At 53.6% G+C, this 14628-nt stretch overlaps 7 protein-coding genes across 7 annotated transcripts; 5 read left to right on the forward strand and 2 right to left on the reverse strand.

The window, feature by feature from the left end:
- Window positions 1-56: 56 nt before the first annotated feature.
- On the forward strand, window positions 57-1525 carry PUNSTDRAFT_60055 (NAD(P)-binding protein; the record flags this gene model as incomplete). Its single annotated transcript, XM_007380404.1, has 8 exons — window positions 57-292; window positions 422-544; window positions 599-695; window positions 748-874; window positions 926-991; window positions 1050-1184; window positions 1240-1320; window positions 1368-1525. The coding sequence occupies 8 exons, from the start codon at window positions 57-59 to the stop codon at window positions 1523-1525; spliced, it is 1023 nt and encodes a 340-aa protein (XP_007380466.1).
- Window positions 1526-1937: 412 nt separating this feature from the next.
- PUNSTDRAFT_82368 (uncharacterized protein) lies at window positions 1938-4684 on the reverse strand. The gene is made up of 8 exons (XM_007380405.1): window positions 4639-4684; window positions 4424-4576; window positions 4012-4371; window positions 3549-3946; window positions 3423-3491; window positions 2951-3368; window positions 2615-2898; window positions 1938-2566 (listed from the first exon to the last, which is right to left on the reverse strand). Exons 2-7 carry the CDS (start codon window positions 4443-4445, stop codon window positions 2780-2782), a joined length of 1386 nt encoding a protein of 461 aa, XP_007380467.1. The 5' UTR covers window positions 4446-4576; window positions 4639-4684; the 3' UTR covers window positions 1938-2566; window positions 2615-2779.
- A 179-nt stretch (window positions 4685-4863) lies between these two features.
- Window positions 4864-7093, forward strand: PUNSTDRAFT_82371 (N-acetylglucosaminephosphotransferase). Its single transcript, XM_007380406.1, has 6 exons — window positions 4864-5135; window positions 5190-5343; window positions 5400-5947; window positions 6003-6191; window positions 6241-6499; window positions 6552-7093. Exons 1-6 carry the CDS (start codon window positions 4888-4890, stop codon window positions 6624-6626), a joined length of 1473 nt encoding a protein of 490 aa, XP_007380468.1. The 5' UTR covers window positions 4864-4887; the 3' UTR covers window positions 6627-7093.
- Window positions 7094-7260: 167 nt separating this feature from the next.
- PUNSTDRAFT_82372 (isocitrate lyase) lies at window positions 7261-9459 on the forward strand. Its single transcript, XM_007380407.1, has 7 exons — window positions 7261-7368; window positions 7427-7590; window positions 7643-7758; window positions 7815-8054; window positions 8108-8892; window positions 8943-9082; window positions 9138-9459. The coding sequence occupies exons 1-7, from the start codon at window positions 7309-7311 to the stop codon at window positions 9247-9249; spliced, it is 1617 nt and encodes a 538-aa protein (XP_007380469.1). The 5' UTR covers window positions 7261-7308; the 3' UTR covers window positions 9250-9459.
- A 429-nt stretch (window positions 9460-9888) lies between these two features.
- On the forward strand, window positions 9889-10259 carry PUNSTDRAFT_60963 (acyl-CoA N-acyltransferase; the record flags this gene model as incomplete). Its single annotated transcript, XM_007380408.1, has 2 exons — window positions 9889-10091; window positions 10142-10259. The coding sequence occupies 2 exons, from the start codon at window positions 9889-9891 to the stop codon at window positions 10257-10259; spliced, it is 321 nt and encodes a 106-aa protein (XP_007380470.1).
- Window positions 10260-10456: 197 nt separating this feature from the next.
- Window positions 10457-11608, forward strand: PUNSTDRAFT_118564 (Emopamil-binding protein). Its single transcript, XM_007380409.1, has 7 exons — window positions 10457-10673; window positions 10730-10832; window positions 10890-10986; window positions 11040-11133; window positions 11194-11271; window positions 11333-11346; window positions 11400-11608. Exons 1-7 carry the CDS (start codon window positions 10512-10514, stop codon window positions 11488-11490), a joined length of 639 nt encoding a protein of 212 aa, XP_007380471.1. The 5' UTR covers window positions 10457-10511; the 3' UTR covers window positions 11491-11608.
- A 515-nt stretch (window positions 11609-12123) lies between these two features.
- PUNSTDRAFT_97867 (CMGC/MAPK/ERK protein kinase) lies at window positions 12124-14347 on the reverse strand. The gene is made up of 11 exons (XM_007380410.1): window positions 14079-14347; window positions 13986-14020; window positions 13905-13935; window positions 13749-13850; window positions 13501-13676; window positions 13304-13418; window positions 13164-13243; window positions 13021-13102; window positions 12763-12966; window positions 12569-12702; window positions 12124-12517 (listed from the first exon to the last, which is right to left on the reverse strand). Exons 1-11 carry the CDS (start codon window positions 14244-14246, stop codon window positions 12343-12345), a joined length of 1302 nt encoding a protein of 433 aa, XP_007380472.1. The 5' UTR covers window positions 14247-14347; the 3' UTR covers window positions 12124-12342.
- Between the last annotated feature and the right edge of the window lie 281 nt (window positions 14348-14628).

Here is a 14628-nt window from a genome sequence, read left to right on the forward strand (position 1 = left end):
GACTCCGACTTTGCCATATTGAATGAACGAACGTAAGTAGATGAATTGGGAAGCTCATGTGCCCTCATTCGAGCTGCGCCTTTCCGGATTTCTATCGGTATATAGGGCGGGCGTCAAGAGCTCATGCCGATCGAAGAACATTCTCAAGCTCAGTCTCTGCGCTCCCGGTTCGTACGTGTCGACGTTGCCTTATCCTCGTCACTGGCAAGGCTGCGATAACGCCCATCCTGGACGAGCAACTACTCGCCTATGCTGAGCGCTGCAAAGGGAAGGTCGTTCTCATCACCGGTAAGTGAGCGCTGACCCTGATAATACGTTAAGGTCTTAAGCATCTATGGCCTCCATGTGGTTATTATAGGCCTAGGCGCGGCGAGTGGGATCGGCAGGGCCACTGCGATTTAATTCGCGAAGTTGAGGTAAGCATCTATGACTTAAGTTATGTTTCGACTTCGCTGACGCCGCCTATTAGCGCAATCGTCGTCATCGGAGACGTCGATGTCGCTAGTGCTGAAGCAGTTGTTTCTGAAGTCCAGCGCGCTCGAGGGTGAGGGTCGTGCTTGCCCTCGATGGACCCTTTACAACATCAATAACCGCGTAGGCAGGCAGCGTTCAAGCCGTGCGATGTACTCTCTTGTGATGACCAGGTTGCGCTCTTCGACTTCGCAATCGAGCGATACGGGTCTGTTGATATAGTAGTAGGTCCTGCTCCGTTATATATGTTCTTTAGAGGCTCATGATCGATATCAGATTCCGAACGCAGGTGTCAGCGAGATAGGCCGCTTCTCTCTCCCGACCTTGTCAGCAGGACCCAATCCTCGCCAGCTGAAGCCAAACCTGAAGACATTGGATATCAATTTGACTAGCGTGCTTTACAGTATGTATCTCCCTATGTTACGCACCAAGTTACCTCAACGATGCTTCGCAGCGGTCAATCTCGCTCAGCATTACCTGAATGTCAACAGGATTCCGGGTTCTGGTATAGCATCAATGGGTATGCATCCTGTTCTATCAATATCTGTGTCGTCATCCCGTCAATCATGTTCTTCAAGCATCCTGGGCGGCCCTTTCCGGAGGTCCGCTGTATAGCGTGGCGAAGCATGGCTTACTTGGTCTGATGCGCTCGTTCGCTCCCGTATATGCGAAGGAGAGCATGAGAATATCAAGCATTCACCCCTGGTTCGCAGGTATGGCGCGCTATACCCTTTACTTTGTTTATTCTCCTGACATTCGTTTCTACAGACACAAATGTCCTTAGCACTCCATTGAAGGTTACGTTAGCAGGAATTCCCTTGACCCCCGTCGGTCGAATAGCAGGCGAGTGTCCCCTGCTCTGCGTTTTTGCTACGTATTTATGACGAATCTTCCAGGTGCAATCGTATATACTGCTACGGATCCGAACCCGTCGACAAACGGATGTCCGTGGTTACTACCGGATGACGGTCCCCTCGTCCTTCTCGAGCAAGAAAGGCTTCGAGAGGGTGTACATCAATTACTGAACGATCGCTGGATGAGGGTCGTTCGGTGAGTAGCACGGCGGCACTCGTCTGGATACTACTCATAAATCTAACAATGCAGGACTACTGAGTGCATCAAGCGAAGCGCAGTGTTCATCGCTGCTCTCCTGGGCCCTCTCCTCTGGTCACGCCAACAATCCTATCAGCCAGCATCTACCTCGCAGTTTATGCTTTACGCCGATATAAATCTTGCTGACGACATTCGTATTTCTGGAAGCGTTGGGTTGTGGGAAAGGAATCCTTACAGTTTGTGATGTGGCGTGCATGGCATCGATACCTGGATGAGTCGTGAATTGCGAGACGCATGTTGAAGGGAAGCACCGTGACGAAGTTGCGCTCGCCGCCTGTCGGCACGGGGTTTTCCCACGTCTTCGCTTCGTCTTTCGACTTTCGTCTGAGCTTGCAAGGTGTTCCTACCCACCATGAGACCTCGGGTCACCCTCCCCCAACTCTCGCAGGCGCGGCACAACCACACACGCGTACTGCAGACAGCCCGCGCGAAGAATCTGAATGCCGCCTCGCCACGCAAGCCTTTGCTACCCGAAAGGCAACGCTACCGCGCACCCGATCCGTTGCTGAAGGTTGCCCCGGAGGCTATCACCGAAGACCTCACGTTCGTCCATCGACCGCCTCCGAGCGCGCCGACGCCATTCTCTCTGACGACGAGCCCTGCGTCGCCGCTCCTGCGACCGAAGGCGCCGGGGGATGTCGCTTCGTCTGGCGAGTTGCAATTACCGCCCGCTGCCCGTGCCACAAAGGCCGTACCCAGTAACCGGCTCTCTCCCGAGCAAATAGAAGAGATACGCAGGCTTAGACAGGAGCATCCGACGGAATGGACGAGGGGAAGGCTGGCGAACAAGTTTGGGTGCACGAGCGCGTTCGTGGCGCAGATCGCACCGCTGAAAAACACGACGCGGAAGGAGGTACTTGCCGCGAGGGACGCAGAACATGAGATGATGCGAGCGAACTGGGGAGAGCGCAAACGGCTCACGGTGGAGGTTAGGAGAAAGCGGAAGGAGTTCTGGTGACCGGTTTCGTCGTGCACCCGGGAGGTATGTGCCAAAATTCAAAATTGCCCGCTTTCTGACTCCAGGCTGCAGCGCTCTGCATCATCGCGGTGGTATACTCAAGCTATCAACTCACTGGTGCCTCTTGCTACCTACTGTGTTATACATCATATCTGCTTTAATAAGGCTATGCTCGAAGGAACGCCCGAACTTGCTGAGCTATCTCGTGGTCAAGTACGGACCTTCCCCCTCTCACTCCTATGCATCTGTACCATTGTCAAGGGCCAAAGACGCGGGGGCAACATCCTTCCACCTGTAAATATTATACCGGTGATTCACTCCCTCCAGCCGGGGTATGCATGCGCAACCCCCACATCCTGCAAACGGCTGTGAATCCTGGCTGTGCTTCGCAAGTAAGAGATAGCTCACCACCAGTCTTCTGCATTGGTATGACGAAGACTACCTCTTTGACGCGAGAATGCAATAGGGCCATGCTACACATTATGCATGGTTCGTGCGTGATGAACATGGTCAGACCCGTAAGGAGATAGTTGGTGCCGTTTTTGACCGTGCTTGTAGATGAGCTGGCATCATCAAGAGCACCTGCCGTATGTTCCATTCGTGACGTGCCAGATCGTGGTACAATGCCAGATGTCGAGGAGGAAGCCCGATAGTCGGCTATCTTACGAATGCAATTTAGTGCAGCGTGTTTGAGCGGGTGTTTGGTCGATTTGCGTAGGTCGTGCGCCATGAAAGATCGATTGGTTGCAGGGTGCGCATCTGGTTGCTCAGCCGCCTTTTCTGGTTCCTCGGCGCAAGGAGCGGGTACGTGTGCCACAACAGGTAGCTACCGATCAATCAGAACAGAACGAGAGTGGAGAATGTTGTTCCATATACATACTTCTCCATTTTCTCGAGCCCGAACAGCTTCGTCGTAGAGTACTTGTACAGCGTCCCATGCCCATTTCACCTGCAAACGCCGGGCATCAGTTGACAATGCTCGAGAAGCTGCCGAAGATCAACGTGCCTTCCCGCGTGGCCACCTCTCCGCTGCGCCTTTACGACGAGGTGCGAAGATGGTTGGCCACAAGACATTTTTCAACTTCAGCGAGTTTTGGGTCCGTGCGGGGTATGATGGAACCTTCGTCGTGTACGGGAGGTCTAAACCGAACTCGTCCGGTAGTCTCGGCGTGCTGTTCTCCAGGTCGCAGTCGGAGAAGCTGGAGGGGGCAGAAGCCTCCGCAGTAAGGGAACCGGACGGAGTCTGGGACGACGCGGGATATATCAGGAAAGATGTACGGCCGTCAGACTTGCGGATGCGCTTGAGATGTCCAAGGGTGGAGGTTTCAAGTCCGGATTTGTTGAGCCATTCGAGAAGCAATGTTATGAGTCGAGGATCGGGGACGTCAACAATCCATGCGTCCACTGAGAACCAACATGTTATTGAATGCTCTTCTCATGGTGTCATGCAAGCAAAGGGCTTCACGTACTGGTGTGTATGGACGCTTCATCTTCTTCCTCCAGTTCTTCGGGACTGGAACGTATCCTCTCCAAAGGTAATTCTTCATCCGGAATCGGATCGCATGGATCGCCGTTGGCCCATGGATTTACTTTCTCCTGGTCATCCTTGAGCACCATGCCAGCCATTGCCTCCCAAATGTTCTCCTCCTGATCCTCTTCTAGAGTTGACGAGTCTGAGTCGACTGGCTTGAACCACAGCTTGTGGCCGTAAAATATACAGAGCTCCTCGTCGAGATCGATCTGGCGCGTAGTTTTATATCGTATAGACTCTGTGGAGTGATCGAGACTGTATGAAATGTTCGGAGTGTCGGAATGATTGAACAACGATCCTGTTTGACTTTGGTCGCGGTACGATGATATCCGGCGATCGCAGGGACTAACCGAGACCTAGGGCAAGAGCCATGCGACCATCCTTCCAGTTGAATGTATAGTGATCAAGCACAGTGTGTCTGCCATGCTCCTCGTACTCCGCTTTGGAAAACAGTAAAACAGGACTGATTTCAACGAGTGATTGAGCAGGTATAGGGCGTGCAGCTACAGCCCATCGTCAATGTGGCCCCTGCACAGTGCTGATGAGCGGGCACCTGTGAACCTACCATACACTCCCCTGCCTTTTCCCTCTGTGTACCTGATGCAACACCCGGACGAGTTCAAGTGATCTGGAGCGGTGGTAAAAGCGGGCATCGAGGGTCAAATTCGTTTCGCGGAATTTGATGACGACACCGCCACTGACACGTTGGTCCACCAATGCCTCCTCTTGCGTTCACTCAAAGATCGGACGACGACATAACGCGGCCCGTCTTCTAGACATCCCCAGGCGCTACTCGGAGGCTGCTTGGCTGGACATGCCGCCTGCACTTGGACCTCGACCGCTTCCGTCGGTCATCTTGCTTTCGCTGGTACCGGTCGGTGCTTGGTTCATCGTCCGCCCGCTGCTGAGCCCGGCGCCGCCTCTGCCCGCGCTCCATGCATGTGTCGGATTCTCGATCTTCGCATTTCTTGCATCCTTATATCTTGTTCCGGCACTGGGTCCAATACTCATCAAAGCTCGCCTCTCTGGAAGAGACTTGTTGAAGACTTATGACACGCCGATGTACGTCTGTCCATGCCGTCATATACCTTGGGACTGAGATAGTTGCATTGGTAGACCAGAAAGCCTGGGTCTAGTCTGCGCATCCATATATATCATCCTGTTAATACTGTTTATCCCATTCCCATTCTCCCAATCCTTCGCGGACCACCGGATTAAACATGCCAAATCTCAAGAAGGGCTAGTAACGACCGAGTTCCCACATCATCAGGTAGAACTGCCGTTTCTTGCGTCTCGTCAGCCCTCCTGACTTCGTCCTGTCATCAGCTATCAGTCTACTTGGCATCTCTCCTCTCTCTCCTGCTAGCTACCATGCTAGGCTTCCTTGATGACATTTTTGACATCCGGTGGCGGCACAAAATCCCGGTCCCTATCATTGGCTCTATTCCACTTCTGATGGTCTACTACGCTGAAGGTGGTAACACGAACGTCGTGGTACCCGTGCAGCTGCGGTCCCTCCTTGGCCCGCTCATCAAGCTCGGGCCTCTGTACTACTTGTACATGTCCATGCTGTCTACTTTCTGCACTAATAGCATCAACATCCTGGCCGGAATCAACGGCGCGGAGGTCTCACAAGCCATTATCATCGCTCTCTCTGTCATTCTGAACGATCTGCTTTTTTTGCCGTGGCCGGTGGACTTTCGCATGCCCATACATCTCCTGGGATCGGCGAGCGAAGTAGAGGTCAAGGTCGGCGGGGTGTACAGTGCGGGGATGGCTTACGGAAGCACGCAACTGGTCGAGCGACACCTCTTCAGCCTGTATGTCATGCTGCCTCTGGTGGGAGTCTGCCTGGGCTTCTTGTACCATAACTGGTATGTACCCTTTGATTATTCACGGTACAACACGTTCATTGCAGATTTCGCGCAGGTATCCTGCGCGCGCATTCCCTGGCGATACGCTATGCTATCTGACCGGCATGGCATTTGCCGTCGTCGGAATCCAAGCCCACTTCTCCAAGACCCTCCTCCTCTTCTTCATCCCTCAAATATTCAACTTCCTCCTCTCCTGCCCGCAGCTCTTCGGGCTTGTTCCGTGCCCGCGGCACCGTGTTCCAAGGTAGTTGCTCTTCCATACCCTAGCGCAGCGGTCTCTGACATTATCCTAGATTTGACCCCGACACGAACCTCCTCCACCCTTCCAAAGCTCACCTGCTCGACCCTACAAAACCCGTATCCCAGACGAAAGTGAAGCTCCGCAATATCATTCTCACTTTGTTCAGCACTTTCGGCCTCACCGAACTCACTACCGACCCGAAGACGGGCGAAGTCACGGAATGCACCAACCTCACCATTCTCAATTTCCTACTTCTCAGATTAGGTTCGATGCGGGAAAAGGCATTGGTGCAGACCCTGATATGCGTACAGGTGCGTCCAACGCCATTTCCGGGGCCAGATCAGAGCTGATGTTGCCGCATAGGTTGCTGGAAGCGTAGTAGCCTTCGTGGTAAGATACGGTCTTGCGGGGCTGGTTTACGACGGGGATAGACGTTAGATACTGTCGAGGCCAATATTAACTTCAGCCGCCGATCCTGCTCATGTCCCGAGCTCTGGAGCCAGCGTCTTATCGCGGTACGTCAAGCTCCGTCTTGTTCGTCCGATGCGGTGCTATTGTTTCGTCTCCCGTCAATTCATCGCTCATCCGGCGCTGCGCCGCCCGACCCTGCCCATTGGGACGGGCGTGATCGGGCTAACGGTCGGTCGTCCGACCGTCATGTCGGAAACCCGCCAAGGGAACGTGCGGGGGGATGCGGGGTTGCTCCAGGCATCAATGCCACGATTGGGGTTAGATCGCCCTCGGAGATCACGCTTTTAGGCTCCCGAGGCCGTATCAAACCTGAATAGCGCCTCTGCCGAGATCGCGAGAGTTGAAGCGGACGCTACCGAAGGAAGCGTCCACGACGCCCAGGTCGGCGCTCCGGCCGCGGTTCACCCAGATATCAGGCGCATTCGCTCTCGACCGCCGCCGACGCGCACAGCACCCAAATCATGACGTTCCGCGAGCCCGACGCCCTCCCGACATGGGCGTGTAGCCGCCCTACCCTGATTCACGTGATGCGGGGGAGGCGGCTATATCACATGAAAATGCAGGTCTGAACATCCTTCATAACTCCTAAAGATCCCCGCCTGCTCGTGCGAGTACCGATCTCATATTACCCCCTCCCTTACAAGAAATCATGTCTCAAGAACGGGCAGCATTCCAAGCCGAGGTGCGCCAGGTTGAGGAATGGTGGAAGGTAAGATGGGTCGACCCTATCGTTACCAGATAATGTCTCATATATTATGTTACTCCAGAACCCCCGTTTCGCGCGCGTAAAACGACCATATACTGCGGCGCAGGTCGTTGCTAAGCGAGGAACGCTCCCGATCTCATATCCGTCCGACGTTCAGGGCAAGAAGCTTTGGCGATTACTTGCGGAGCATGCGCAGCGGGGCACGCCGTCGCACACATACGGAGCGTGCGTACAGTGCTTTGAATGCTGCTATGCGATAGTGCCAACATTATTGTAGTTTGGACCCGGTCCAAGTGACGCAGATGGCAAAATATCTCGAAACCGTGTACGTGTCTGGGTGGCAATCCTCTAGCACTGCCTCCAGCACGAATGAACCTGGCCCCGATCTCGCTGGTAAGCTTAATTTGCTGGATGGGGGTAAATGTCCCCAACTTACCTGTTTGCCCCAGACTACCCATACAACACTGTCCCGCAGAAGGTGGAGCACCTCTTTATGGCCCAATTGTTCCACGACCGGAAGCAACGGGAGGCACGCTCGAATCTGTCTGAGCAAGAGCTCGCGTCGACGCCATCCATCGACTACCTCCGGCCCATCGTCGCCGACGCAGACACCGGTCACGGCGGTCTGACTGCCGTAATGAAGTTGACGAAATTGTTTGTGGAGAAAGGTGCCGCGGGTATTCACATCGGTATGCGAACTTGTTTCATTGCCTTCGCTCATTTGTCCTGACCTCCTGCCCAGAGGATCAGGCGCCCGGTACTAAGAAGTGCGGCCACATGGCTGGCAAGGTTTTGGTACCGATCTCTGAGCACATCAACCGACTTGTTGCTATCCGTCTTCAGTACGATGTGATGGGCGTCGAAAACCTCGTGATTGCACGGACGGACTCCGAGGCGGCCACTCTGATCACCACGAATGTCGACGAGCGCGACCATCCCTTCATCCTGGGCTCAACGAACCCGACGTTAAGGCCCCTCGTGACGGTGATGAATGAGGCTGAGGCGACAGGCAAGTCCGGTGATGCCTTACAGGCGGTCGAGGATGAGTGGACTGCGGCAGCCAACCTCCAACTGCTCTCTACAACGCTCGCCACTGCGCTGCGGGAACAAACTGGAGCATCGCCCTCGACCATCGACACCTTCCTGTCCAAGGCAGCGCATGCCTCGCGTCCCCAAGCCGTCGCGATCGCGCAGGAATTTGGCCTGAAGTCGGTGCCGTTCTGGGATTGGGATGCCCCTCGCACGCGCGAAGGCTTTTACCGTTACCAGGGCGGGACGCAGTGCGCTATCAACCGAGCAACGGCATTCGCTCCCTACGCTGACCTGCTGTGGATGGAGACGAAGAAGCCTATATTGTCCCAGGCGGTGGAGTTCGCGAAGGGTGTGCACGCGGTACATCCGGGCCACTGGTTGGCGTACAACCTCAGCCCATCCTTCAATTGGGATGCTGCTGGCCTTGGAACGGACGACATGAAAAACTACGTTTGGGAACTCGGCAAACTGGGCTTCGTCTGGCAGTTCATCACGGTAAGCCTACAGTTTGGGGTTATGCTGGGTGATTGCTCACAGAAGTATAGCTCGGCGGTCTACATTCAAACGCCTACATCTCCGATCTCTTCGCGCGCGAGTACGCTCGTGAAGGTATGAAAGCGTATGTGGAGCTGGTCCAGCGCAAGGAGCGTGAAATTGGCTGTGACGTCCTCACTCATCAGAAATGGTATGTCATCTCAAGCTCATCAATCTTCCTGTTCTGATGCCACGATGATGCGCAGGAGCGGCGCTGACTACGCCGACAACTTGTTGAAGACGGTGACCGGTGGCGTATCATCGACCGCGGCAATGGGCAAAGGCGTAACAGAGTCACAGTTCCAGAGCAAGCTTTAGATTTGTTGTATCTCGTGGAGGGCATGATCGTTGACCATCATTTGTATCACGTTTGGCAAGCCATAACGACACAGTTTATCACTAAGATCATTGCCCTGTTATGAAAATCCGGCTTTGAGATGCCACGGGGATCACTCACCGACGTCGACGCTTTCGTATGGCGCAGATTGTTGCGCTACTTTGTGTTGGCAATAGAACTAACGTATGACGCGATTCGTCCATGATAAATCCGGCTCGCAATCGGATCCGCAGCATCGGATGTGATCGCGCAGCGAGACGCAGAATCGAGCAACAAACACTAGAGTCGAATAAGAGGATGGAACCTGGTGTTGATAGCAGTACAATTGCCTGGCGAACACTCTAGGATAGTCAACGATGATCTTCGCATCCACCAAGAACTTGAACCTGCGCGAACTTCGCGAGTTCGACGTTGACCGCCTCCTCGACTTGATCAACGATCCCGCCGTCATGCGTAGTGGGCCAGGTTACCCCCGCCCCAGGGGGCCGACACTCCGGAAGGAGCTGGAAAGCTCGCCGGATCAAAATCTTCTTACGGTCATCGTGGAGGCAAAGGAGCCTTTGGAAAAGATTCCTGACGGAGCGAGTCCGAAAGAACAAGAGGACGCGCTTTTCGTAGGCATGGTTGGGCTAAGCTTGCGTTTCAAAAAAAACCGGGAGGCAACGTTGGAGATCAATCTTGTAGACAAGTGGCGGGGAAGGGGATTTGGGACCGAGGTCATGCTATGGCTCGTGAGCTATGCGTTCCAGCAGCTTGCGTTGCACAGACTGTCACTCGGGGTCTTGGCGGGGAATTCGCCTGCGATCGCGGTGTATAAAAAGGTGTAAGTGGGATGACAGATGACTGTTGTCTTGATCTCTGAACGATACGCAGTGGCTTTGTCGAGGAGGGACGCTCGCGAAAGTCGAACTGGCAGGACGGAAAGTGGCAAGATGTGGTGTATATGGGCCTATTGGAGGAAGAGTGGCTGGCGAGCGCGCAGCAAGCGTGAAACTTCACTGAAACACTGAAGGCGCACAGAGATACTAGGGACATAGAGCACTTCCTTTTCAATGCGGGTGCTCTAGAACCCAGAGATAGCCTCAGATAATCCGGACACCTGACAGTCAAGTGACTGATCATGTGATCGTGTTGCCTGCCTTCGCGTTCCCGCAGCGGCGAGGTCATACGACTCTGCTTGAAGTTCAAGCTGGACGTCCAGTACATGCACTGACCCGTCCCCTGCTGGTCCATATCACATACTATGCTGGAAACTACCAAGGGTGGCACGAAGCCGTTCTTCACGGCGACCTCAGCGTATTCTCTGGCCGCTGTAGCCACCATCGGTATCCTTGCTCGCACAGGCGCACGGGCCTTTCTGCCTCGCAATGCTCGCTGGCAGGACCGCTTCACGTTCATCTGGCTGGTAAAGGGCCATTATAATCTGTCGTGATATAATAATCGTCTGACTGGAATGAACAGGCTTTCGACGCCATGATCCACTTCAGTTTCGAAGGCTCATTCTTGTACCTCTCCACGTTCGGCCGACAAGTAAACACAAGCGCAGGTCCATTTGCCGAGCTATGTGAATTCTAATTTTTCTACTTCTATTATCTCGAAACAGTCTGAAGAACCCCTTCAGGGAAGGAATACGCGGCTGCGGACTTCCGGTGGGGCTTTGCCGATGAGACTGTCGTTTCATTGGAGATATTGACAGTGCTCGGAGCTGGCCCGCTATGGCGAGTAATCCATGGCGAAGCAATTCACTCCGTGCTCATCACGCGAAATTCAGCTGTTATATCCTATGGCAATTAGCCAAGGACGATCCAGCTAGACATTACTGGATTGTGGTATTAAGCACTGCCGAGTTGTACGGTGGCTGGATGGTATGCATCATCCATCGGACAGTGACCACAACCAGATTCTCACACATCATTCGCGCATAGACCTTCTGCCCAGAGTGGCTGACCGGTTCACCGAACCTGGATACCTCTAATCCCCTTTACCTTTGGGTATACCTGTTTGTAAGTTCTGCCCCTCATTATCTTGTCATACACGTTCAAGTTCAGATCGTCATCATCCCAGTTCATGAACGTTATGTAAGCTGGTTTTGCCGTCTTGGCGCCTCGACTCTCACTCACCAATTTCATAGTTGGGTAGTGATCCCTCTCTGGCTCATGTACGATTCATACGGTCACATCGCGGCAAGCCTGCGAAGCGCGAAGAAAACCAAGCGAGCATGATAATACCATGATTGTTGCAGGAACGATCTATTGCTGAGCGATTTCTGATACAAACTGTTTGATGCGTTGCTACTTGCTATCGAATCGCAGCGTGTTCATCGGCGAACAAGATGATGATTGCCCAGGAACATCAACCCGCTGAAGCCCCAAGCCTGGCACTGACCCAGACTGACCCCCCGGTGTCATGAGATTCCCGTTACCAGGGAGAGGTGCCTGTTTGTGAATGGCGAATCCATAACAGAGTTCGTGGGTACGAAAGACGTAGAGTGGAAGACTTTGCTGGACTTGCCTGCTGAAGCACATCATCGAAGGGCATGACGTGAGTCTGAGCCTTGAAGTATATCTGAAACACAACATGCGGACTTGAATGACTGCATGCCCTGATATCGTGCAGTATCAAGCGAGAATATCATGGAAGCCAAGAACTGTAAGCTTCGAAGACGTTTAATGATCGCCCAAAACTGACAAGCCCCTCAGGTTATAATGTTCGACAACCGTTCTACGTTGGGTTCGTGTCTGGCCCCGTTCGATACTACGGATGTATGCTGATACAACACATACTTTCAGACACTGCCGTTGTCGATTACATTGACAAAGAGGGCGGTACTCAGCCTCATCATATTTTCCGTTTTTGCGCTATGACAGAGGTTCCAGTGCCTGGGGGTGCAGAGCTGACCAAGGACAGGGCGATGACAGAGCTCCAGTCAGATAGCGTACAACAACAACGATAATACAGCTCATTCTTAGAACGCGCATGTACCGAACATCACGGTCATGCCGTACACGTTGAGCAATCATGCACGTCATGTTCACATAGATCACAATCACGAACCACGGGAGCAGATCCAACAATCATTTGCCAAGGTTCTGGCGCGAAAGCTCCTTCTCGAGCTCGGCACTCGGATCATCCATAATCGGTTCCGGGGCTGTGGCGCGAGCGCCGGTGTAACCGGAGGTGGCACCGTTGCGCGGCGCGTGCTCCTGGACAGGCGAAGAGATGATTTCGTCTCGAGATGGTATAGGAAGGCTGACGAAGAGGCATGAGCGAGGTGAAAGGAAGTACAGTCGAAGGACACACCTGTCTTGCTTCCGGACTTGACCAGCCGCACGCGCCTGGGCCCTCACCTCCGCTCGGAACGAGTTAACCTCTTCCACAATCAATTTCTTCATGCCCTCAATGCTGTCCTCCTCTTCAAAGCTGAAGTCGAATTTCTGGCGGGCAAGCATCAGCATCACAATTTTTGCATAGGCCATTAGCGAAAACTGGCTTACTTTCTCACAAACTGGTTCATCTGCAGGATCGTGCCAGACCTGGAGGTATGGATGTTTCAGCGCGTCCTCGCAGCTGATGCGCTTCGCAGGGTCAAAGCAGAGCATCTTCGAAAGCAAGTCAATCGCAAGGGGATTGGCATGTGGGTATAGATTTTGGAAAGGGATGCGCGGTTTGATTGGCAGCGATCGTATGTAATCTTGGGCCTGCAGGAGATGAACGATCAGTGGTCGCCATATTTCTGATGCTCATTAACGAACCCGAGGAGATCCAACTCGACGAAGCGTATCCTCGGATGGCGTGCCGAGATAATGCAGAATCTGGTTCAATTGATCGACGTAACTAGACCGCGAAACCGCCGCAGTTCAGTGTCGGCTTCGTAAAGCTGATGCTAGGAACTTACTCGCGGCCCTTGAAGATGGGCTTCCCGCCAAGAAGCTCGGCAAGGATGCAGCCAATTGACCAGACATCGATAGCTGTCGTCTAGATCAGACGGTCAGATATGGATATGCTATTTCATCAGGAAAAGAGCTGAGTGCTTACGTAGTTGGCAAAGCTCAACATGATCTCGGGTGCCCGGTACCAGCGAGTTGCAACGTATTCAGTCATGAAACCCTGGTTCCCCGCCGCCCTGCTTGCACCACCACCGGGAGTGTACCTAGGTAACGCGAAGACAGCACATTAGACATTAGACGATGCGTCCTGCCGTCCTCGATGCAGCGGGTTCGACCGACACGTACCCACGCGCTAGGCCGAAATCGCAGATTTTAAGCTCGCAGTCAGCATTCACGAGTAAATTTCCGGGCTTGAGATCGCGGTGCAGGACGTTCGCGGAGTGGATGTACTTCAGACCACAGAGCGTCTGGTAGAGGAACGACTGGAAGTGGGCATCGGAAAGCGGTTGACCGGAGCGGATCTAGACGGAAGAAATGGCACAGGCCAAGGTTAGATGGTCCGTCGCGGGTGGACGAAGAAAGGTTTCTCTCACAATGGCATGTAAATCGGCCTCCATCAGTTCCTCGTAAAGATAGACTTCGCCAAAGTTGCCGTCTGGCTCGAAGACGATGTCCATGTCATAAAGACAGGTGATCTGTGATTAAATGTAAGCACCCGACCATGAACGATGATTAATGTTCCGACGAACGTTCTTATGGCCACGGAAGTGATGCAGCAGACTACCATGAGCGTAAGCAGAGCCCGGTTGATCAACATCAATGTTATGCACCGAATTTCGCGCAAGCATCGCTTCGTCAGGATCCGCTAATCGAGTTGCGGACGTTAGCGGTGTGCGTATGCTCATGTTGGGTCCGATGCTCACCTTGGTGTTGATATTGGTGATCTTCTTGATCGCGCAACCTTCACCTGTACGGCGGTGGGTGGCTGCTACGACGCAGCCATACGCACCCTGGCCGAGCTCCTTTACGAACTGATACTCGGAGTCGACCACAAAGGTGGAGTTTAAAGCATGAAATGAGTGTCGCTGCATGTTATGTAGGACGACTAGGCGACGTGGCCTGACCGATGGTAGGGTGATGGAAAAAGCTGGAACGCCGGGAGGGATCTACAAGGTTGAATATGTATGATCTGGAATGATGGTCGCGATAGAACGAGATGAGAGTGCGGATTCAGCGCCTCGAGAATACAGCATGGCACAGCTCAGTAGATTGTTTCAGATCGTCCATTCTTCAGGCCCTATCCGCGTGCCAGATGCAACACATCCATCCTGTCTTAGTGCCCCCACCACACGTTCCGAGGAGGTACGCCTGGTTGTGGATGATATGCTAATATTCAACCCGCGGCCGTCATTGCGATCGAAGCTCGCATCGGCTTGTGGCTGTGGTACCTACCAGTCCATCGAAGAGCACATC

Source organism: Punctularia strigosozonata (assembly GCF_000264995.1).
Source record: "Punctularia strigosozonata HHB-11173 SS5 unplaced genomic scaffold PUNSTscaffold_2, whole genome shotgun sequence".
Taxonomy (NCBI): domain Eukaryota; kingdom Fungi; phylum Basidiomycota; class Agaricomycetes; order Corticiales; family Punctulariaceae; genus Punctularia; species Punctularia strigosozonata.

Excerpts from the sequence above, each read along its gene's own strand:
- PUNSTDRAFT_82372 (XM_007380407.1), top strand. The coding sequence starts at position 7,309 with ATGTCTCAAGAACGGGCAGCATTCCAAGCCGAGGTGCGCCAGGTTGAG. Across the intron at positions 7,759-7,814 it reads ACCTGGCCCCGATCTCGCTG|ACTACCCATACAACACTGTC; the intron begins GTAAGCTTAATT and ends TGTTTGCCCCAG. Across the intron at positions 9,083-9,137 it reads GTCCTCACTCATCAGAAATG|GAGCGGCGCTGACTACGCCG; the intron begins GTATGTCATCTC and ends GATGATGCGCAG.
- PUNSTDRAFT_97867 (XM_007380410.1), bottom strand. The coding sequence starts at position 14,246 with ATGCAGCGACACTCATTTCATGCTTTAAACTCCACCTTTGTGGTCGAC. Across the intron at positions 12,967-13,020 it reads GTCGAGTTGGATCTCCTCGG|GCCCAAGATTACATACGATC; the intron begins GTTCGTTAATGA and ends CATCTCCTGCAG. Across the intron at positions 12,518-12,568 it reads CAAGTCCGGAAGCAAGACAG|CCTTCCTATACCATCTCGAG; the intron begins GTGTGTCCTTCG and ends CCTCTTCGTCAG.
- PUNSTDRAFT_118564 (XM_007380409.1), top strand. The coding sequence starts at position 10,512 with ATGCTGGAAACTACCAAGGGTGGCACGAAGCCGTTCTTCACGGCGACC. Across the intron at positions 10,833-10,889 it reads AGGTCCATTTGCCGAGCTAT|GGAAGGAATACGCGGCTGCG; the intron begins GTGAATTCTAAT and ends GAACCCCTTCAG. Across the intron at positions 11,134-11,193 it reads AGTTGTACGGTGGCTGGATG|ACCTTCTGCCCAGAGTGGCT; the intron begins GTATGCATCATC and ends ATTCGCGCATAG.
- PUNSTDRAFT_82371 (XM_007380406.1), top strand. The coding sequence starts at position 4,888 with ATGCCGCCTGCACTTGGACCTCGACCGCTTCCGTCGGTCATCTTGCTT. Across the intron at positions 5,344-5,399 it reads CCGAGTTCCCACATCATCAG|CTATCAGTCTACTTGGCATC; the intron begins GTAGAACTGCCG and ends TCCTGTCATCAG. Across the intron at positions 6,500-6,551 it reads AGACCCTGATATGCGTACAG|GTTGCTGGAAGCGTAGTAGC; the intron begins GTGCGTCCAACG and ends GTTGCCGCATAG.
- PUNSTDRAFT_82368 (XM_007380405.1), bottom strand. The coding sequence starts at position 4,445 with ATGGCTCTTGCCCTAGGTCTCG. Across the intron at positions 3,492-3,548 it reads AGAGGTGGCCACGCGGGAAG|GTGAAATGGGCATGGGACGC; the intron begins GCACGTTGATCT and ends CGGCGTTTGCAG. Across the intron at positions 2,899-2,950 it reads ACCAATGCAGAAGACTGGTG|GATGTGGGGGTTGCGCATGC; the intron begins GTGAGCTATCTC and ends AGCCGTTTGCAG.